At 45.7% G+C, this 20,438-nt stretch overlaps 1 protein-coding gene across 2 annotated transcripts in view; it reads right to left on the bottom strand.

The window, feature by feature from the left end:
* ADGRE5 (adhesion G protein-coupled receptor E5) overlaps positions 1-20,438 on the bottom strand; it is a 98,106-nt gene that overhangs the window by 19,638 nt on the left and 58,030 nt on the right. Inside the window, exons 4-8 of one of the 2 annotated variants that reach the window (XM_042449067.1) lie at positions 18,449-18,586; positions 9,377-9,511; positions 3,890-4,033; positions 1,796-1,842; positions 328-420 (exon numbers count right to left, since the gene is read on the bottom strand). In XM_042449067.1, coding sequence (XP_042305001.1) covers positions 328-420; positions 1,796-1,842; positions 3,890-4,033; positions 9,377-9,511; positions 18,449-18,586 — 557 coding nt within the window. The remainder of the gene's footprint in view (positions 1-327; positions 421-1,795; positions 1,843-3,889; positions 4,034-9,376; positions 9,512-18,448; positions 18,587-20,438) is intronic. The other variant, XM_042449068.1, reaches the window with a different exon arrangement.

Here is a 20,438-nt window from a genome sequence, read left to right as displayed (position 1 = left end):
GATAGGCAACATGCATTATGGGGACATACCATAGGAATGCTGTTGGATACAGCTCACTGCTGTGTGTTTTTCCAACCTGAACTACATGATGTCCTTTTTCTCTTAAAATGAGGGTGTTTGTGTTTGTGTGTGTGGAAGGACTGTGATAGCAGGGGGGAACACACAGAGCAGGGGAAGGACCTGGCTAGAAGGTGCCACCTGCTGGCCTCTGTCCCTGCAGATTTTAATGAGCAGCACATTCTTCTAATCCTAGAAGCTCTGACCTTTGGAACAAAAGCCTTTGTGAGTGAATAGAGAGAAGAAACAAAGTCGCAAGGTGAAACATACCTTCAGAAGCTCCTCTCCCTTCCCAGAAGTATGCCTACTCAGAGATGAACTGTAGAGACTTCTCAACTGTGTTGTAAAGTTACAGAGGAAAATCTGCAAAACAATTCCCCCAAACCTCCATTGGGTGGAGATGGAGGGGTGAGAAGATGAGAGTAAGAATGGTCTCAGCTGTACTTGTTTAAAAGCCTAAGGGACAAATCAGATGGGACGCTAACCAATTCTTTAGCCCTGGCATGCTAAATTTTTTTAAAAAGCAAACAGTGAGGGGAGCTGATCTGCACTGGGACCACAGCACTAGAGAGAGGACCTTTAGGGCTTGGTTCTCACCATGGTCCTAATCCAAATTCCACCATCACATCCCGTTCCTCCATTGTTCACAATGGAAGGAAAGATGTGAAGGGCTGGTACTGTGGGCTGAACAACAGGAAAGGGGGTGTAGGAATCATGGAGAGTTGAACTTGAAATGAAAATGCCTGGCTGTTGTCCAGTTATATGCACAGAAGACCCAGTTACAACTATTTTGTGCTGAAATATTTAATAGGGAAACTCAAAACAGTTCCTATGTTCTACAACAGTAATTTAAAGATTCCTATTTTCAGTAAGCTGAAAGCTTGTTTTCTGGGAAGCCAAGTTTGTGAATATTTTGCTTCCGTTGCTACATAACACAGAGATGAACTGTAACACATCATTTGAGGCAGACAGCCTTTGGATTGCTAGTGTACTATAGGCAGCTTCCACAGCTCAGAAAAGAGATAATAATCTTTTAGTGGGAAATTTCAAGAAAACAAGTTCTAATCAGCTGTACATGATTTTCAAGCTATCTGATGTGGGACACCAGCAAGTTTTTTGTCCCTTAATGTGCTACGGGCCTGTACCATATGGCTGCAACTCTTTCTTTTCTGGAATTTGCTGTGGACTGCCCTGGGCCACAGACCATGACTTTGAGTAGCACTGCTTTATGGAACAAATAAAGCAGGGCTGTGCCTATTTTCTAGAAGTGAGCAGCATAAATACAGAGAGTATATATAAATTTTATATATCTTTAGCAAAATAGAGCATGCCCGAACTTAGCAACTTGAGAATCTCAACAAGTTTCCAGGCTTCTAAGTTGCAAAACAAAATTATTTACATTACCCCTGTACGAAACATCCTGTACTAGTGCAGGATTCCCACTACAGTACTTATCCCACAAACCTTTCCACAGATGTAATGGGCCCTTGCAGAGTGGAGATCCCTCTATCCCAGCTTGACAGCTCTTGTGCCACTTCCTATGACCCTCAGCCAACCTTAGCTGGAGCTTAGCACTGCACCCTTAACCTATGCCATGATTTTTATTTGGTCTTGAATCATAGAAACATAGAGTTGGAAGAGACCACAAGGGCCATCCAGTCCAACCCTCTGCCATGCAGGAACTCTAAATCAAAGCATCCCCGACAGATATCTCTGAGCTCCAGTGTTTGGGACTCACCTGTCCATTTGAGCAATTATTCCTTGAAGGTATTGGAATGCTGATTGCTATGGAAATAAAAAGTAAAGCAATTAGAAAGTATTAGCCCATTTTTCTTTTAAGAAAAAACAGCCAAAGCACTTTACATTTTTCTTAATCTGGAATACCCACAACAGCTCCAGCAGTTCCTTTCTGAGCAGGAATAACAGAATATGGAGGAATTAGCATGACACATATAAGATTTACCATGGACCAGTGGCTCGAAGGCTGCATTCTGATGTGGGGTATTTGGGTTCAAGAAGTCCTACATTAGATCTATTAGGGGAGGGGAATGAGATGGTCTGTGCCTCTGATTAGAAACTCCTTGATTACATATACAGATGCACCTGCATATGAAATTTTCAGGATGTTGAGGAAGGAGGCAGTGCCTCTTGTGCAATACTCCTTGTGCTAGTGTGCAACACCAACTGGAGGCTCCCAGGTATAGCTCCATCCCACACCGATTCCTGTGGCATTTGCACCTAGTCACATTCTGGCTGACCTTGAGCATCTGGAGGTGAAGTAAAAGCCTTGTGCTGGTAGTGAAGGCTGCACGTCCTTCTCCAGGTGCTCAGGGACAGCCAAAATCTCACCAGGTGCAGCCCTGCATCCAAACAGTAATCACCTGTAATTCCCCACCACAACCATGAGCTGTCATTGAGCATCCAGGGAGGTGGGAGGAAGAGGAATGGCTTTTGCCCCTGGATGGTGCTGTAGGTACACTCAGCCATATGCAGGTTTTTAAATTCTAAGAGAACCAGCTGCAAATCTGCACTAAGCCATAGTGTTCTTTACTTGACTTCTGTGTAGTCACTCTCATCCTAACCTGGATGTTGTGAGAACACAATGAGGAGGGGATGATGCATTCAGCTGTGAGTTCTTTTGCAAAAGCAAGATAAAAATCTTTTGTTCTTTGCAATTTGAAAATTATTTTCATATTTTAATGATATGCATCTGTATTAAGATGTCAAATTTAGACTACAACAATTCAGGACCACTTGCACATGCTGTTTTCATAACATTTCATATGCTAACCACAGCTCTGGAGGCTTTTTTTCTCCATAGTTTTACATGATTCAGAGGTAGGAACAGAATCAAATATTTTTAAGCACCAAGAAGGCCTGGGAGCTGTGTCAGAATTTAGGAACATTACCTTCATAAGAGTATAATACCTTGAATCCCCCAGCCAACATGGCTACTGGCCATGCTGACTGAGAGATTCTGGGAGCTGTAATCCAAAAATTAACTTTTCACAAAGTCTAATTTCTGTGTAGCGCAGTAAGGTCTCACTCTGATGGTGAGTGAGCACTGCCACATACATTTTTGGATTGTGGGAAGTGTGCTGGCAAAGTGCACCTTTCTTTGGGATACCCACGGAGGGACCCAATGACATCAGCCAACTGTCCAGGCCTGCTCATACAGCTCCCCCAGTTTCCCCCATATAGACCAATACAGACCCAAAATTGCCTGGACTTCAGGTGCATGGGAAAACAGGGCTCCTAATCCAAGAACAATCTGAATGAAGCAGAAACAGAGGGGGGTTAATTGTTGTTAGTCACTCAAACTGGAAGAGGAAGCTGTCAAACCAGAATTCCAAGGGAGTGGAAAGTAGCTGCTCCTGTGGAGATGAACCTTCAATGGTGGTTGTAAGAGAAATAACACACCTGGGTAGCCTAGTTAGATGTAGCCTGAGCAGCAAATGATCACTGTTAACACATCTGGAATCAAATTGTCTTTGCATGCAGGGAGCCATTGAAACAAGCCAGTCGAGGTAAGCGTTTTTGGTTTATTGAGGCAATCAATAGAACGTTTCCTACTCTTTTCTGTCTTGTGTAGATTTAATTTTATTAGAACATTTATGAACCAAATAGCAGTGTGAGATAAAAGGAAGCAGAGGAAGTCAATGTATGTGCCTGTTATTCTAGATCGAGTAGCTTGCATGTAAATATCGATGCACACCCATGGCTTTAAACCCCAGGTTTACATTTATTATTCTGTACAGCCTTCTGCAGTTAGACTCCTACCTTTAGAACATCCCCCCAACACACTTTTACAACCTTCTCCATCAGAATTTACCTTTGCATTTTACTGCATTTTTGCCTCCATGGACAGCATCATTATATTCAAATTGCCCTGTTGGACAGATACACTGGTATTTCCCTGGGTAATTTTCGCACTTGGCAGTTTGATCACAAGGGCTTGTAATACACTCATCTATATCTGAAAACAGAAAGGAGAAAAATAAAAAGAAGCATGAGACTTAAGAAATCTGAAAAGAGAAGATGAGGTGTGTATGTAACTGTGTAGGCACAGACATCTTTACAAGCATACAGATATGCAAGGGTGCACAGAGGAAAAATTATCTGTTTGTAGAGTGGTGGCATCTTTGCGTAGATGGTAATAGAACAGAAATGTACATGTGAATATGAATTAACTAAGATGTGGGGAAAGCTATTCTGCAAAGTTCTGTGTGACATTTTGCTCATTCTTCAACAAATACATGTGGCACATTCTTATTAATTGCAACTGGGATAAATTATATGTCATAAATAATCCTTTCATTAAGGTTGACAGCCACAAGGGGAAGACCACTTGAAGCTGAACAGAAAAATCACTCTGGCATAGTCTTTCAGCAGTGTATGAGTGAGCTGGAGAGCCACAGGGAAGGAAGGGGGTCCCCTTCTCTTCTTGACTGGAAACTTCTCCACGTGCCTGTAAGGATTTCTCACTGCTTGTATCAAATCCTCTCATAGAACAGAAATAGAAAGCTCTTGCACATGTAGATTTCTAAAGATTTATTTCAAACGTGTTCACAAATAAATCTTTATTCAAACTCAGATTAATCTCAGATACAGCTTTCCATAATTAATTATAGTGAACTGATAAGAACAACTTAATACTGCCTAACAGGTTAAGCACCAAGAAGTTAATCCTATATTTCACAACACCCCAGTATTGTGGGTCAATATTGGGTTAGGGAGATAATATCCACATACAAATGGCTGTATCCAGACAGCTCCTAGCACTAATGTATCTTCTACTATAAACTACAAGCAGAATTATAAATGACTTTCCACACCAATGGGGCACATGGACCCTTTCCCATGTGTTGTTGTTATTGCTAACTGGCCTAGAGCAACTCAAGGATGAGACATCTCCAAGCTCCTCTGTCCCCAACTTCTCTGCTCAGCTCCTGCAGGCTCAGGCTCATGTTTTCCCTGCTCATGTCTAACCATCTGGCATGTAGTTTTCCTCTCTTTCTACAGCCTTCCACCTTTCCTACAGTCATTACGTTTTCTAATTATTCATTTTTCTTTCTACATGATGTGACCAAAATATGACAACCTCAATTTAGTCATTTTAGCTTACAGAGAGGTTTGAGGTTTGATCTGTTCTAGAATCCATTCGATTGTCTTCTTGACCATCCACTGTATCCTCAGCACTCTTCTCCAGTACCACATCTCAAATAAGTTTATTTTGGCCCGTTACAGATGGGCCTAAAAGTGTGTGCTCCACATGTGCTAGGGTTAGAAAGGAGCGTCCTTTCCGGACACTCCCAACCCTAGCACGCACAGAGTGTGCACAAAATGGCGGCGGCCATTCCACATGGTCTCCGCCATTACAATGTCATGACCGCGCCGCCTCCAAACGACGTCCTTGCACCTCGCGAGGGCGCTTAGAGCGCCCTTTACGCGGCGTAAGAAGGAGCTCCAAAACGGTGATAGGGAATACAATGGCTTGGACTATCTTCACTGTAGTGTTCAGAGTTAAAACTTTACACTTTATGATCTTGTCAATTTCTTTCATAGCTGTCCTTCCCAAATGTAGCCCTCTTCTAATTTCTTGACTAAAGTCTCCATTCTGATCAATATCAGTCATGTGAACCCTTTGACTATTACAGTTTTCTCATTCTCTCGGGTGAATTCTTGCAGGTCTTCTGTGGTCATTTTTTTTAACTTTCAGCATGAATCTGACCATGGCACTTTCCTCCTTGACCTTCTTAAGTAACTGCTCCAGATCTTCATTTGTTTCTGCTAGCAGTTTTATGTTATCTGCATATCTTAGGTTGTTAATATTCCTTCCCCCTTTCTTCATTCCTCCTGCTTCTGAATCTAAGTCTGCTCTTCATAGGATGTTTTCTGCATAAAGATTAAATAGATAGGGTGATAGTATGGAGCCTTAACCCCCTTTACTAATGTTGTGGCAGTCCCATTCCTCTTAGCGCAAGCCATAGCATTTCATGGTCTATGCCAGGGGTCGGCAAACTACAGCCCGCGGGCCACATCCGGCCCGCCAAGGCCTTGGGACCCGCCCCTGCCTGGTCCTGCCGCTGCCCCCACCGCAGCTGGGTTGACCACTCTGAGGGCAGAGAGGGTGGAGAGGGAGGCTGTGCTCCGCCCTCTCCGCCCTCCCCCGCCCTCTCAGCGCACCCCTGTGCTACCTCCTCCTCCCCCTCGTGGAGGAGGAAGAGGAGGAGGCGCTTGGGCCGCTCTGAGGGTGGAGGGGGCGGAGAGGGAGGCCGTGCGCTGCCCTCTCCGCCTTCCCCCGCCCTCTCAGCGCGCCCCCACACTGCCTCCTCCTCCTCCTCTCCCTCGCAGAGGAGGAAGAGGAGGCGGCACTTGGGTCACTCTGAAGGTAGAGGGGGCGGAGAGGGAGGCCGTGCGCCGCCCTCTCCGCCCTCCTCCGCCCTCTCAGTGCACCCCCGCGCTGGCCCCTCCTCCACCCTCATGGAGGGGATAGAGGTTGGGGCTTGGGCACTCTGAGGGTGGCGGGGGCGGAGAGGGGGCTGTGTGCCCCTCTCTGCTTCCCCGCCCTCTCAGCACGCCCCACACTGCTCCTCTCCTCCTCTTCCTCGCGAGGAGAAGAGGAGGCGGGCGGTTGGCCACTCTGAGGTGGAGGGGGTGGAGAGGGAGGCGTGCGCTGCCCTCTCCGCCCTCCCCTCCCTCTCAGCGTGCCCCCGCGCTGCCTCCTCCTCCCTCGCGGAGGAGAGAGGAGGCGGAGCTTGGGCGCTCTGAGGCAAAGGGAGTGCTGCGCCGTCTTTCGCCCTCCCCGCCCTCTTGCGTGCCCCGCGCTGCTCTCCTCTTCCCTCGCAGAGGAGGAAGAGCAGTGTACTGGGGGAGAGGGGAAGGGCAGCGCGCGCGGTCCTCCCTTTCCCTCTCCCGCCTCAGAGCATTGCCTGCCTCCTAACCCCCCCAGGGGGGAAGAAGAGGAGGGAGGTGAGGAGGATGGAAAAGGAAGAGAGGAGGACAGGAGGAGGAGGGGAGGGGTGATGGCAGAGAGGCCACAGGGTTTTGTTTTTGGGGGGGGGGGTTGGGTGCTTTTAATGCTAAAGTCTTCCCTTGTTTTGACAATGATTATGATGATTGAGTCATTCAGAGCATGCATCATGTTTCAGAAGCGAGAGAGTGTGACTTCCAAAGTGGTTTTTTGTTGTTTTTGGTTTGAGGCATGGCCGTGTAAATGCTGTGATTTTTACAACTCATGGCAGTGAAGAAAAACAAAGCCCTTGCCAGTACAATTTCCGGAAGTTTAGTTGGTGCTATAGAAACCTGAAACAGCAATCCCTCTTGTGAACCACCTTGCTGTTCATTATATGCATAGCTGTTAAACATGTTTTCGTGTGAACCCAAAAGTTTGGTTCTGCAATAAGCCTCTGATTAATATGCAAGAGATTGCAATGTTAAGTAAAGCATGTGATGCCCAATGTGCTTAGTTGTGTTTTGGAATTGTGTGTGTGTATGGATGGGGGGTTTGGCCATGAAAGAGTACATTTCTGCCATCTGTCTGGAATAATGCCCAATGTCCTCCATGTTGATTCATGCTAAGAAACAGCATTTTCTATTAACATTTTTTTAAAAATCATTCACATTTTTTTTGCGTGTCCTCTATTTAAAAAATGTGACTACTTCAAACTGTTGTCCGATAGTATGCTTTTCAGTATTATCCCCCCCCCGGTTGTCTGGGGGACACCAACCTGGCCCCCGGCTCAAAAAGCTTGCCTACACCTGGTCTATGCAGTCAAATGTTTTGCTGTAGTCAACAAAACACATGCAGATTTTTTTCTGGAATTCTGTGGTATTTTTGCAATATAATCCTTAGTGCCTCTTCCTTTCTTGAATCGAGCTTGCACCTTTGAGATTTTATGCTCCATATATGGTAGGAGTCTTTGCTGTAGAATTGTGAGCATGACTTTGTTTACATGTGAAATTAGTGCAATGGTTCTGTAGTTGCTGCAATCCTTTGTGTCTCCTTTTTTATGGATATATATACTGATCGCTTCCAATCACTGGGCCACTGCTGCTTTGTTTTCCATATTTGTAAGCAGATTTTACTTAAAATTAAGCTTCACTTTGTCTCTGTAGTTCTATTGGTATGTCATCTGTTCCTGGTGATTTGTTATTTCCTACTGCTCTGAGAGCATCTTTTACTTCACTTTCCAAAATTAGGGTTCATCTTCATGTTTCTTCTTCCTATGTGTCATTCAATTTTTCACATTTTTTGTATAGCTCTTCTTTGTATTGTTTCCATCTTTTAAAAAAAGTGTGTAGGCTTTCACACCAGAAGTGTAAACAACCAGTGGTCATCTGTCTGAATCAGCCTTAAGCACTGTAATTATGCCACTGTGCCTCTAATAATGGATGAAAGCATGACAGCACAAACAAGGGGAAAGGCTGAAAAGAGAACAATTAGGCAAATGCTATGGAAATCCACACAGCCTGTGCTGCCTTGGCTTAAAGTATTTGGTTAGGCAGAAATCTAGAGTTTACACACTTGAAAGATTTTATCTCCACAAAAATATAATAGGGCATACAGAAATGAAGATAGAACATTATTTTGGCTCTATAGAGTTTACGTTACCAATACAGAACACTTGCATGCAATAGGTTCAGGCACAGATATGTTACATCCCAGGGCTCAAACCATTTTGCTTCCTGAGGCAAAGGACAAGATAGCATCCTCCCCACCACCATCACATGCCCCCGATTCCTGTATAAAAGCTACCAATCTGACAGATTTATCTTATTTCAACACTGGTGTGACATTACGTCCTCCTCACTCACAGCACTTGAAGGCAGCAGAGTGGGTTATGTGGCAGATAATAGCTCTATCCATTTCATAACCCTCAAGATCTGCAACTTTAGGTAGTCACCTCACTTTGCTTAATCACAGGGTCAGCCCTGCCACAGTCAAACATATGCAACCTGGTATGTAATTTAAATGAATTGATTCTCATATAAAATCATTCTGCACAACGGGTGCTGTACTTCACATGAATGCTTCTTAAATTAAAACAGTTTACTGTGCTGTTTATAAACCATGCTCAGAAAGTATAGATAGGTCTCTAGCTTTCTTCCAAAACAGGAACCCATCATACTGAGATCTGTTCTGTTTTAGCAACAGCTTCTTATGTGCAAACCCCAAAGCTTTTGGGCTGAATGAAAGTGTTCGCACTCACTTTGCCAACTAGCTAATTGCCACACGGATGCAACCTAAGAGACATCTGTACCCATGCATTGATTTGTCTGAGTAGTAAAGAAATACTATGCTCCCATTGAGCGGTACCTCTGCATATCTTTTTATCATCTTTTACACTCTTCGCAAATCCCGTCTTGCATTTACAGTGGTAATCTCCTTTGATGTTGATGCAACTTCCATTGGGTCCACAGATGGAAGCATTTTGCTGGCACTCATCAATGTCTGCAAGGAGAAAGCTGAACCTATGTGAAACATGGCAAATTGGCCCCAACATGAGGTATCATTTATCACAAGGAGAAGGAAACAGCCCATGGCTGCAGAAACCACTCCAATTCTCAGACTGCAAAAGTTTGTCTTGCCCAAGCCATGCAAAATAGCATGCTGTGAAGTCTTCACTTAGAAAAGTGATTCACAAATGGTGAGTTGCAAGAGGATGGGATGGCAGACTGCTAGCAGGGATAAGGGGGCTTCCTGCCCAAGTAAAAGACTAGATTTCAAAGTTGTGTGGTGGGTATATCAGATTTAATTGGGGATTCCCATGGCACCCAAGTGGAGAAATCTATGACATAACAGAGAGATCAAAGAGAAATCCACAAGTCATGAAGAAGAGGTAAATAAATCCTCAGTTACAGCTAAAAGCTACAAAGAAAGAGAAAATGTACAGTAGGCAAAGTTGGCAATATTCTCTTGTCACTGGACACATAACTAAAAACAAGGGTGCCATAATGGGAATGTTGCCTAATGAGGCAATGATCTCCCTCTCCTCTTTATCACCCATAAAGCTGAAACTGCTGAATGCAGAACTAGGTGTTATGATAATTAAAGCGGAAACTCAGATTAGCCCCCCCCTTTTTTTTTTTTTTTGGTTAAAAACCATTTTCAAACAAATATCAAGAGATTCTTTTGATGAATGGAGAAGTGGCAGGTCCTCATTCATGGAAGCGTAGAATGGAGGGAGACTGCTGTGAATCTGGGCTTCTTAGCATCCTTTTGTCTCAAGGCTATGATAGAGCCAAAGTATTATTGCTACAAAGACTTAACAACACCGAGATGCAGTCTCGGATAACAGAGATTAAGTCTGGCCAAACTAATCCCTTCTATACTTTCTTTACTTCATTGTACTTTTCCATACCAAGATATCTGGTGGACATTACAAATAATAAAATGAGCAAGGCTAAATGTGCTTCCATTAGCAGTTCAGATGTGAAGACATAAAAGTCTACCTATTAAGGACAGAGTATGTGGGTATAGGTTTGTCTCAGTTGATGATTTAACCCATGTTTTGCTTGAGTGTCCCATGTATAATGTTCTCAAAAACACATATATTTTTCCTTTGTTAAAATTGTTCAAGGGCTTCTCATCTCATGCTAAGGTTTGCTTTTTGATATTTGATGTTTCCAAATTTGTATCTTTTAGAACATCTAATTTTTTATCCAAGTCTATGCAAATACACACTACAAATCTTAAGAAGGGTTTAGGAAATGACCCTACCCATGAAGCTCAATTATTTCTATTTTAAGCTGTTCCCTTGTTGTCTTTTTTATCTGTATAGAATGACTGTTTACTTGAAATACAATAAACTATCTAGTTAGTAATGATTTTTGTGTCATTCCCTGAAGAAACAGAAGAACAGATAGCACAAAATACTAAAAAGTACAAAAGGTATCTTTCTTCATTCCCAAGTCTTGTGGCCCTTGGGTTTTATCAGGCACAAGCTTTGTGGGCTGCAGCCCGCAAAAGCTTATGCCAAATAAAGCTTGTTAGCTATTGAGGTGCTAGAGAACTCTGTTCTTTTTACTTCCAACCAATATGGCTGCTCCTCTGGACATTTATTCAGTTTGCTTCAGGGCACCAAACAGGAAAGCTCTGACACAAGAATGTCATAAGATTCAAAGAATGATGACAAATTGCTGTAGATAATGAGACCCCAAGTAAAAGATGAGGAAAGTAGCTTGAGGTAAATTCCTTTGAAAAATCACAAATACAGGCACACTAAATAAGAGTAAAGTTCAGTGCTCTGTAACAGAAATAAAACTTGTTTTGTTGTTGTTCTTGCATGCCTCCAAGGTCATTTTTGACTTATAGTGACCCTAAAGTGAACCTATCAGAGGGTTTTCATGGCAAGTTTCTTCAGAGGGGGTTTGCCATTGCCATTTTCTGAGGCTGAGAGAAGGACAGGTTTCTTACCTGTAACTGTAGTTCTTCAAGTGGTCATCTTTGAATCCACACAAATGGGTTATTCTGCACCCGCACAGCAATTTCAGATCCTACTGGAATTGCTAGGGAAGACTTTTTGGCTGTATCTCCGCCCACCCTCTATATAGGCAGGATGTTTTCCTGCCCTTTCTCAGTTCCAAAAATGGTCTGCTGTAAGAGCAGACAAGGAAGAGAGAAGGACACAACAGAGGGGAGGATGGGCGGGATTTGTGTGGATTTGCAGATGACCACTCGAAGAACTACAGTTACAGGTAAGAAACCTCTTCTTCTTCTTCATGGTCTCTGGGAATCACACAAATGGGTTAGACTGGCAAGCTTAGTCCTCTGTGGAGGAGGGAATGTCCTGGCAAGAAATAAATTATTAAACCAGAAAAACAGTGTGATTGTCAGTTATTTGACAGGTGCCAACTAACCATAGTGCGTTCTGGAAAGGAGAACAGCTCTGCCAAAGGCTGCTTCATGTCGGTGACTGGTATCAAGTCTGTAATGCTTGATAAAGGTCAGAGGTTGTGACCATACCGCAGCCTTGCAAACGTCCTCCAAGAGAACTCTGGAGAGGAAGGCTGAAGATGAAGCTACCAATCTGGTGGAATGGGCTCGAATTTGAGCAGGGAGAGTCTTCCCAAAAATCTCATAGGAGAGGAGGATTGTGGAAGTCACTCATTTAGAGAAACACTGAGGTGTGACTGGGAGACCCTTTTAGGGTTGGAATAGGAGATGAAAAGTCTGGGAGAACAATTAGAGGACGCAGTCCTGTCAAGGTAGAAGGCTAGTGCCCGCCTGACATCAAGTGAGTGGAGCCTGTGCTCGGTGTCGGTGGTCGGGTTCGGGGCTAGCGTTGGGAGAATGATGTCTTGACTGAGATGAAAGGTGGACACGACCTTTGGTAGAAAGGAAATATCTGGATGGATGACAACCTTGTCTTTAAAAAAGTACGGAGAGTGCGTATGGAGGGCACAGAGTTCACTGGTCTGGCATGCTGAGGGGATAGCTACCAAAAAGTCTGTCTTCCAGGTGAGGAGCCTAAGGTCACAGGAAGCCAGAGGTTCAAAGGGTGAGGTAGCAAGTGCTGCTAAGACAAGCTGGAGGTCCCAAGCTGGGATCGGGATCACTGCTGGTGGTTTTAGGCTGGCAAGGCCTCCGAAAAATTTCTTCACAAGTGGGTCAGTGAAGAAGGATGTCTGGCCAGGGAATTGGTAGCGGGCACAGATGGCCACAAGGAAGCATTTCAAGGACGAAATGGAGAGTCCAGATGCTGAGAGGTGGTGGAGGAAGTCCAGGACAAAGGAGACATTGACCTTCAAAGAGGTGAGTCCTGCTGAGGGCAAGAAAGTCAAAAATTTAGCCCATTTATGGGCATAAGAGCGCTGAGTGGAAGGCTTTCGGGAAGCCAGGATGATTTCTCGGACCGGTACCAAGAATCAGGTCAGGACCAAATCCTCCACGCCACCAGATGTTGGTTGGATCTACCCTAGTTGGTGGGAGGGGGGGTAGGAGGGTCTTTGCCATCCCAAACGGCATTGAGAGAAGGGAGGGTGAGAAGTCGAGGAAGAATGCATACAGTATTTATGGGCTGTGTTCTTCATTTTGTTCTTGAAGTCTAGCTTCTCATCAGTTTCCTTATGAAACAGTCCTGTAGCGTTGAAGGGGAGCGATGGCCTGTTTGGCTTGAGGCATTAGATCCGAAGACCTTAGCCAGGCATGGCGCCGGAGGGCCAGGGCACCTGACAGTTGTCAGGAAGCACAGTCAGCCGAGTGTTGGGCCGCCGAGATCTGGTGCGAGGCCAGTGCATGAGTTTCTGCATGGATGGCCATGGCTGTACATCTCTTGTCCTTAGGGAGGTTGTCATACAAGGGAAGAGCCTTTACCCAAAGCTGCTGTTGGTAGGCAGCCATACACGCTGAGTAGTTCTGGATTTTGAAGTCCAGGACTGCAGAGGCGTAGGATTGCCGTGCCATGGTGTCAAGCTTACGACCCTCCTTGTCACTGGGGGTTAAAGCTGTCTTCGGGGCCGAGGGGACCTGGGAAGCTTCAACAATCGCCGAATTCGGGCGAGGATGTTCAAAAAGCCAAATCTCTTCCAAGGGTGTGATACGGTAGAGATTGTCAAGTTTCTTGGTGGAAAGTTGGGCCATGGACAAAGTGGGCCAAAAGCTCTTTGCAATCCTGAACATGGATGACAGGTATGCAGTGGAGGTCAGAGTTGGGACCTTGTCCCGAACCCTTTCATCAATCGGTCAAGAGCTTGAGAATCTGCATAGAGGACTTCAGTGTTTAGGGCTTTACCCATCTGGATCATTTGTTCTGAAAAAGAAAAAAAATGTAATCCAAAGGAGAGGGGGCCTTAAAAAAAGCGAGAGACTTTGGCGCGTTACAGATTGTCTAAAAGCGGGGCTGCCGCCGCCGCCATTTGCGGCACGGAAGAGCCTCAGCGGCCAAACCACGAGGCTCCCTTGCACCGCAAAAAAGAAGCGCCAAAATGGCGCCTCTTTTTTCACCCCGGAAGTGGTGCCATGAGTCGCTAGTCATGCACTCACGGCATCAATTCCACCATGCGAAGTGCAGACGCTATGCGTCCACTACGTCAAGATGGCAGCGCCCGTGTGGAAGGGCGCCACCATTTTCTACGCGCTCCGCGCATACTAGAGTTAAAAGGCATCTAAAATAGATGCCCCTTTCTAACCCTAATACGCCCCTTCCTAACCCTAGAACGCATGGAGCTCATACTTTCAGCGTGTATGTAACGTGCCTTTGACTGCTGAGCACGAGCATAGTTGGAGACAGAGTGGTCTGCGGAGACAGCAGAAGCTGACTCGATCCTGGTGCGAGCTGAGAGGGCCTGAGTGGTTACCAGTACTGGCAACAAGGGGTGCACTTGCAAGGAGACAGCAGAAGTCAACTGTATGTGTCAGACTGGTTCCGCTCAGTAAGCCGAAGAGAGGCGAGACCAAAGTGGAATGGATGCAGCAGGTGACCTTGGAGGAGACAAGAGAGATTCAACGGGCTGGAAGGTTGAAACAAAATGGCCTCCATGGACTTCAGAATGGTCTAGAGACAAAAAAATAAGTGCCTGTAGCTTGATCAAAAACAATATCCTGTGTGGGGGGCTCAGCAAGGACAGAAGATGCGTCATAGTCCTGTTCGTCCTCGAAACAAACGACCTCTGAAGTCTGGGAGAGTCAGTCTGGTATCACCACTTGGATGAAAGGAGATGCTTCCTCCTCACCCTCTGAGAGTTGGTAGGGTTCAGACAAGGAATGCAGGAAGGTGACTGTGTCTGGTCGGGCCTGAGAGGCGGGATGAGGAGACAATTGAGGTTGAGGCGCTGGCTGGATGCACGGTACCAAGCCCAGTTCGGTGTTGGTGAGCTGGGCAGGCGCATCGGTATGGGACCAGTGGTTGGAGTCTGGGACGTTTTCCTGGAGTGATGGGATGAGTCCTTGGACTTGTCCCAAGACTTGTGTTTTGTTTTCCCTGGTTTGGAGGAGTCAGAGGGCTTCTTCCTCTTTGGTGAGGATGGGTGGCCAGCCACATCCTGGTCCATGGACCTCCGTTTGTCTGGGGTTGGCGACCCAGGAATTTCTGAAGAGGGTTTGCCCTCAGCAGCAGTAGCCTTGACAGGGACCCTCGGAGGAGACAAGGGGGTAGTGCCCTCGGCAGCAGATGTCTTGGAAGGGACCCCTGAGGCCAAAGATGAGAGCTTGTCCTTGGCGGCGGCAGCCTTGGCAGAGGCTCTAGAGGTGGGGGGAGGTTTCAAAATTTGTGAGTAGAGCCTGGATCTAATGTGCATCTCTCCATTCTTTCTGGCGTGCGGTGTGAAGGCCATGCAGTGAGGGCAGGAAGCAAGGACGTGGCCCTTGCCCAGGCAGAAGAGGCACAAGGAGTGTCTGTCGAGTGATGGGATATTTGTCCCACATTCAGAGCACTACTTAAAAGAGTGCGCAGACAGCTTTGGACCAAAGCCCAGGGATGAAGAGAGAGAATGTCAAGAAGTCCGAGTGTTACCGTTAATCAGAGTCCAAAACCAAGTCCAAATCACAATCCAAAGAGTTAAATGAAGTCAGAGGAAACGCAGGAAACGAAAGCGAAAGCTAAGGAAAGAATTATTCTAAGCGAGGTTCCTAAGCTGCTCACGCGGCAGACAAAAGGAACTGAGAAAGGGCGGGAAAACATCCTGCCTATATAGGGTGTGGGCAGAGCTACCGCCAAAAAGTCTTCCCTAGTGATTCCAGTAGGATCTAGAAATGCTGCCCAGGCGCAGAATAACCCATTTGTGTGCTTTGCTGAGACCACAAAGAAGAATGTGACTTGTCCAAGGTCACCCAGTGGTTTTTATGTTTGAGCATAAACAAAAGTTGTTTAAATGACAGTAAGATGGGCTATAGACTCAGCAGCCAAGAGTCAACTAATATGAGAACATTTTGAAATTTCCTCACATATGACTTTTTTAACAGTGGCAAAATAAAAAATAACGGGGAACATTGTTCACTAGTCGTGTCTTGGCATTATGTTTGCATATTATATTACTTCATTGTTGCAAAAATATGCAAATCACTCTTTCACTTAATATGTTTTCTGTATAGCCCCATTTCATGCCATTCCCTCTATGGAACCTCCAGAGTACACAAAACCATAAAGCAATGTGGATGGAATACTTAAAACACAGTGCTGGTGAGCAAATGCTAGACTGTTTTCATCCCATCCCCCCCCCCCAAAAAAACCCCTTCCTAACTGTGTTTTTCTCTGCCACATCACTTTTTACAGCACTGTTCTCCTGGAGGCCTTCTAAGAACAGAAGAAACCCCAGTTGGGAGAAAAGCATGCGCAGCTTGGATAACAAAGCCTGTGGTTTGCATGCAGAGGATAGAATCATAGACTCATTGGCCCATTACAAACGGGCCATATAGTACGTGCAGAGCGCGTACTAGGGTTAGGAAGGGGTGGTGCTTCCGCACCTCCCTAACCCTGGTACGCGCTCTGCGCTCACAAAATGGCGGCAGCCGTTCAACATGGCCGCCACCATCAATACGTCACGACCGTGCCGCCTCCATAGTGCTCCCTTTGCACGACCCCGGAAGGAGCTCCGTTTCGGAGCTCCTTCCTGCTTCGCGTCGCTGGGCGCAGCCTTTACACAGCTGCGCCCAGCGACGCAAGGGAGAAAGGGGCCAAGCGGCCCCTTTCTCCTCCTCCCCGCTGCCGTGGGGTGTCGTTGGGGCTTGAAGCCCCAAGGACACCCCTTTCCAGGCTGCGGGGAAGCGGCCTTTTGCCACTTCCCCGCAGCCTGCAAAGCAGCGGATTGGGGCCTCGGAGGCTTTCGGTCTGACAGCTGAGACCCCGATACACCGGGGAAAGGGTCGGGTGCAGGCCGCCTCAAAGGGGCGGTCTTTAACCCACCATAGAGTTGGAAGAGACCACAAGGATAAGTCAAGTCTAATCATAATTTAAATGGCTTCAGGTTGGGTGGGCTTGGAGAGAATTCAATGAGTCTCTGCCAGCCAGAACAGCCAAAGCTGGTCTAGACAGATCAGCTTCAAACTTAGAAAATTCACTTTTTTTAGACTACAATTACCCAGTCCTCCAGCCATCATGGCCAATAAGGCCAATAGTAATTGCCTGTCCTTCAGCCACTCATTCACTCTTTCTTTTTATTTCCCATACTTTGCCCCTTTATCTATTCATTTATCAATTAATTGCTCTCTCATCAAAAGTTAGTTATGCACCTGAGAGATACACCAGCCCAAAACAGCATTATTAATTATACCAGTATTTATTTATATTCCACCTTTCTCCCAAAATAGGGACTCAAGACAGCTAATAACAAATACACAGCACCCAACCCTGGTCAGTTTGAAAAGGACTGACAGCACAAAAATGTCTTGACCTGTCGCCAAAATAAAAACAAGGATGGGGCCATCCTGGCCTTTCTAGGCCAGGACGACCCCATCCGCCTTAGGCCCCTTCTGGGAGAATGGCAATATAAATAAATAAATAAATAAAATAATTAGGGAGGGAGTTTCAAAGTCTAGGAGCAGCCACCATGAAGTTCCTTTCCCTTGTTCCCACCAAATGAGCCTGAGGGGATGGTGGGACAGAGAGAAGGGCCTCTCCTGTCTTAGAGCTCTAATGGGCTCACAAAGGGAGGTTCAGTTCCTCAAATAACCTGGACCTAAGCCATATAGGGTTTTATAGGTCAAAAACAGCACTCTGAATTGGGCCTGGAAATGAACCATAAACAAATGGAGCTGTTGCAACAAGGGAGTTGTGTTCTGCCTGTAACCAGCTGCAATTAACAACCTGGCCACAGTTAATTTGGGACGTTTCTGAGCACTGTAATCCAAACAGAATGTAACCAAGGCAAGTACCACTGTGGCCAAATCTGAATTCACCAGGAACGGACATAATTGGTACACTAGCTTTAACTGTGCAAAAGCACTCCTGATCACTGGGCCTCCAGGCTCAGAGCTGAATCCAGAGCTTCCACTGCCATTATACACCACTATGGGAAATACCTAAAAGAGAATCCCTTAAAGAAACAGAAAAGTCTATGGAAGCCCTGATGATGTGCAGTAACAGCATTCAGCACTGTGAGAGATGCTTTCAAGACTATCTCACAGAAACAGAAGGCCCTTGTCAGAATGGATTTTGATCAGCACAGGAGGAATTGTGGAAATGAAGGTGAGAATAACACATGTGTTAGTGTAGAGCATTTAATACGGGTGTGAAAACTCCCATTTTGGTCCTGATTGCAGACCTAGGTTGTTCGGTGCACAAATTTCAGAGTAGTGTATGGTTTCCTACAAGTGCAGATATAAACATATATGCAGTTCATAGGTACAGTCAGACTTGTGCCTCTGCTGCAGCCCTCAGCTCTTAGCATGCTGTTAGCATCACAGAGAGTAAGCATGCAACATTTAGAGGAAAAGATCCCAGAAAGCCCTTACCTTTGCAGTTGTTCTCAGTATAATTGCAAAATGGGGCTTCTGATGAGAATCCTTTTATACATTTACAGCTGTAGTTCCCACAGGTGCTTATACGTATAGCGTGGAGTCCACAATTTACCTTCTCACATTCATCAGTATCTATAATATATGAGAATTCATTTTTCATTCAATTTTCTCTTGTATGCACTGAATCCTGGCAAGTGTGATTCTGAGAAGGTCCTGGCCTAAATCCAGTGTCTCAATAGTGCTGCTACAGGGGTGCGATGACACTTTCTTTCCCAACCCTGCCCCTTGCCGCACTGTTCAGAAACTGGCTCTGGGGGGTTCCAAGCTGTTGGAATCAGGATGTTGGGGTGGAGAGGGAAATAGAATGTAATGGGGAGATTGCACCCTCATCTTAGTTCCACTAAAAGAAGCATTTTCCTCCCAGTAGATATACCCTGTTGGATGCTGGCCTCTGATTCTGTGTGCCATAGCCCAGGTCACTGCACTCCTCTATCAAAAACAAGGCCTTATCAGGCCCTTTAAGCATCCTCATATAGGTTTTTGAATTGCATTCAAGGTGTGGAAACCCTTTAGAAGGGCAAAATACATACTTGTACTGGTAGATTTTTGGTGGGTGTTTGAAATGGCAGGAAGTCTTTGGCATTTATCAGACAGGGTCTCTGCCGCGTGGAACTGGGGCTATTGCGTACTGAGCGATTCGAATTCGTGTGCTAACGTGAATGTACTTTCATACCTGGCATTGTTGGATGTGCGCCCCTTCCGCGGGGCTTCTGAACTGAGTGCGTACTGACTCCTCTTTTTGGTGCATGTTGGCGAGTGCACTTAATAAGTGGATTGGCGATATCCGCATTGGGGCTCTGTTCGATCTCAGTGCGAATGGGTCTGGTGTGAATTCTCAGTCCTGAACTCTGTCGCAAGACCCCCAGATTCCAACTCTCCCATGATGCCCTGTTGCAATTTGCCCCACTTTTCCTTCCGGTGGGTCTTTCCTCTTGCTGGTTCCAGGGAAGCCGGGGGAGGAGCGCTCTTGGCACAGAGGAAAGGTAAGCTTGCGGTCTTTCCAGGGGTTTTTCTGCAGTTTTGAGCATGTTTCGCTGTTGCAAAGTGGGGTTTAAATTTACCCACTTGTGATGGGAGTGGGAGGTGGGGTTTCTTCCAATGTTCTTTCTGCTCCTCTCCTTCTGCCTGCCACCAATCCCATCGTCCACTGCCTTCCCCCAGGGGCCCATCTGAACCTCTCCTTCTACCTGCCACCAATCCCATCATCCACTGCCTTCTCCCAGGGTGTCCATCTGCACCTCTCCTTCTGCCTGCCACTAATCCCATCATCCACTGCCTTCTCCTAGCCCCCCTATCTGCCCCCCCTAATTTGACCTGCAACCCTCCAAGAGAAAGCCCTTGGACAAGTCACACTCTCAACCTCATAGGATGGAAATGGTGAACCCCATGTGAACAATCCTCCTATAGCTAGCATGTGCATATATATGACCGCTCATAGCTATAGTTATCTACCCGCCTGTAGACCTTCCTGTACATGTATGAGTGTTTCTGGGTATGATATCAAGTAATATTTCTTTATTTGCATTTCTTTTCAGATCCTGCAGCATGCTGGGGATGACATTTCTGGACACTGCAGCATCTGAAGTTGGGAATCCCACTTTTTGCTGGACTTGCTTGGGGGAATACCTTGCCCGGTCTATCCTCAGTGTGTTCTTCCGAACTTCCCCAGCACCAACTTGTACAAAAACCCGGGAGACAAGCAATAGTTAAATAAAAGATTTTAATTATGATTTTTGGTCTATCTATTTACAAAACTGCCGGATATATATGCATACATATATAAATGTATATATACACCACCAGACACAGAGCATATGTGATTTCATATGTGTGAATATACAGTATATATATATATATATATATATATATATATACACACACACACACACACACACACACACACACACACACACACACACACAGA

This window comes from Sceloporus undulatus, chromosome 2 (assembly GCF_019175285.1).
Source record: "Sceloporus undulatus isolate JIND9_A2432 ecotype Alabama chromosome 2, SceUnd_v1.1, whole genome shotgun sequence".
In the NCBI taxonomy this organism is placed as follows: Eukaryota; Metazoa; Chordata; class Lepidosauria; order Squamata; family Phrynosomatidae; genus Sceloporus; species Sceloporus undulatus.
Note: the sequence above shows the minus strand (reverse complement) of the source record. Positions and strands in the feature narration are given on the sequence as shown.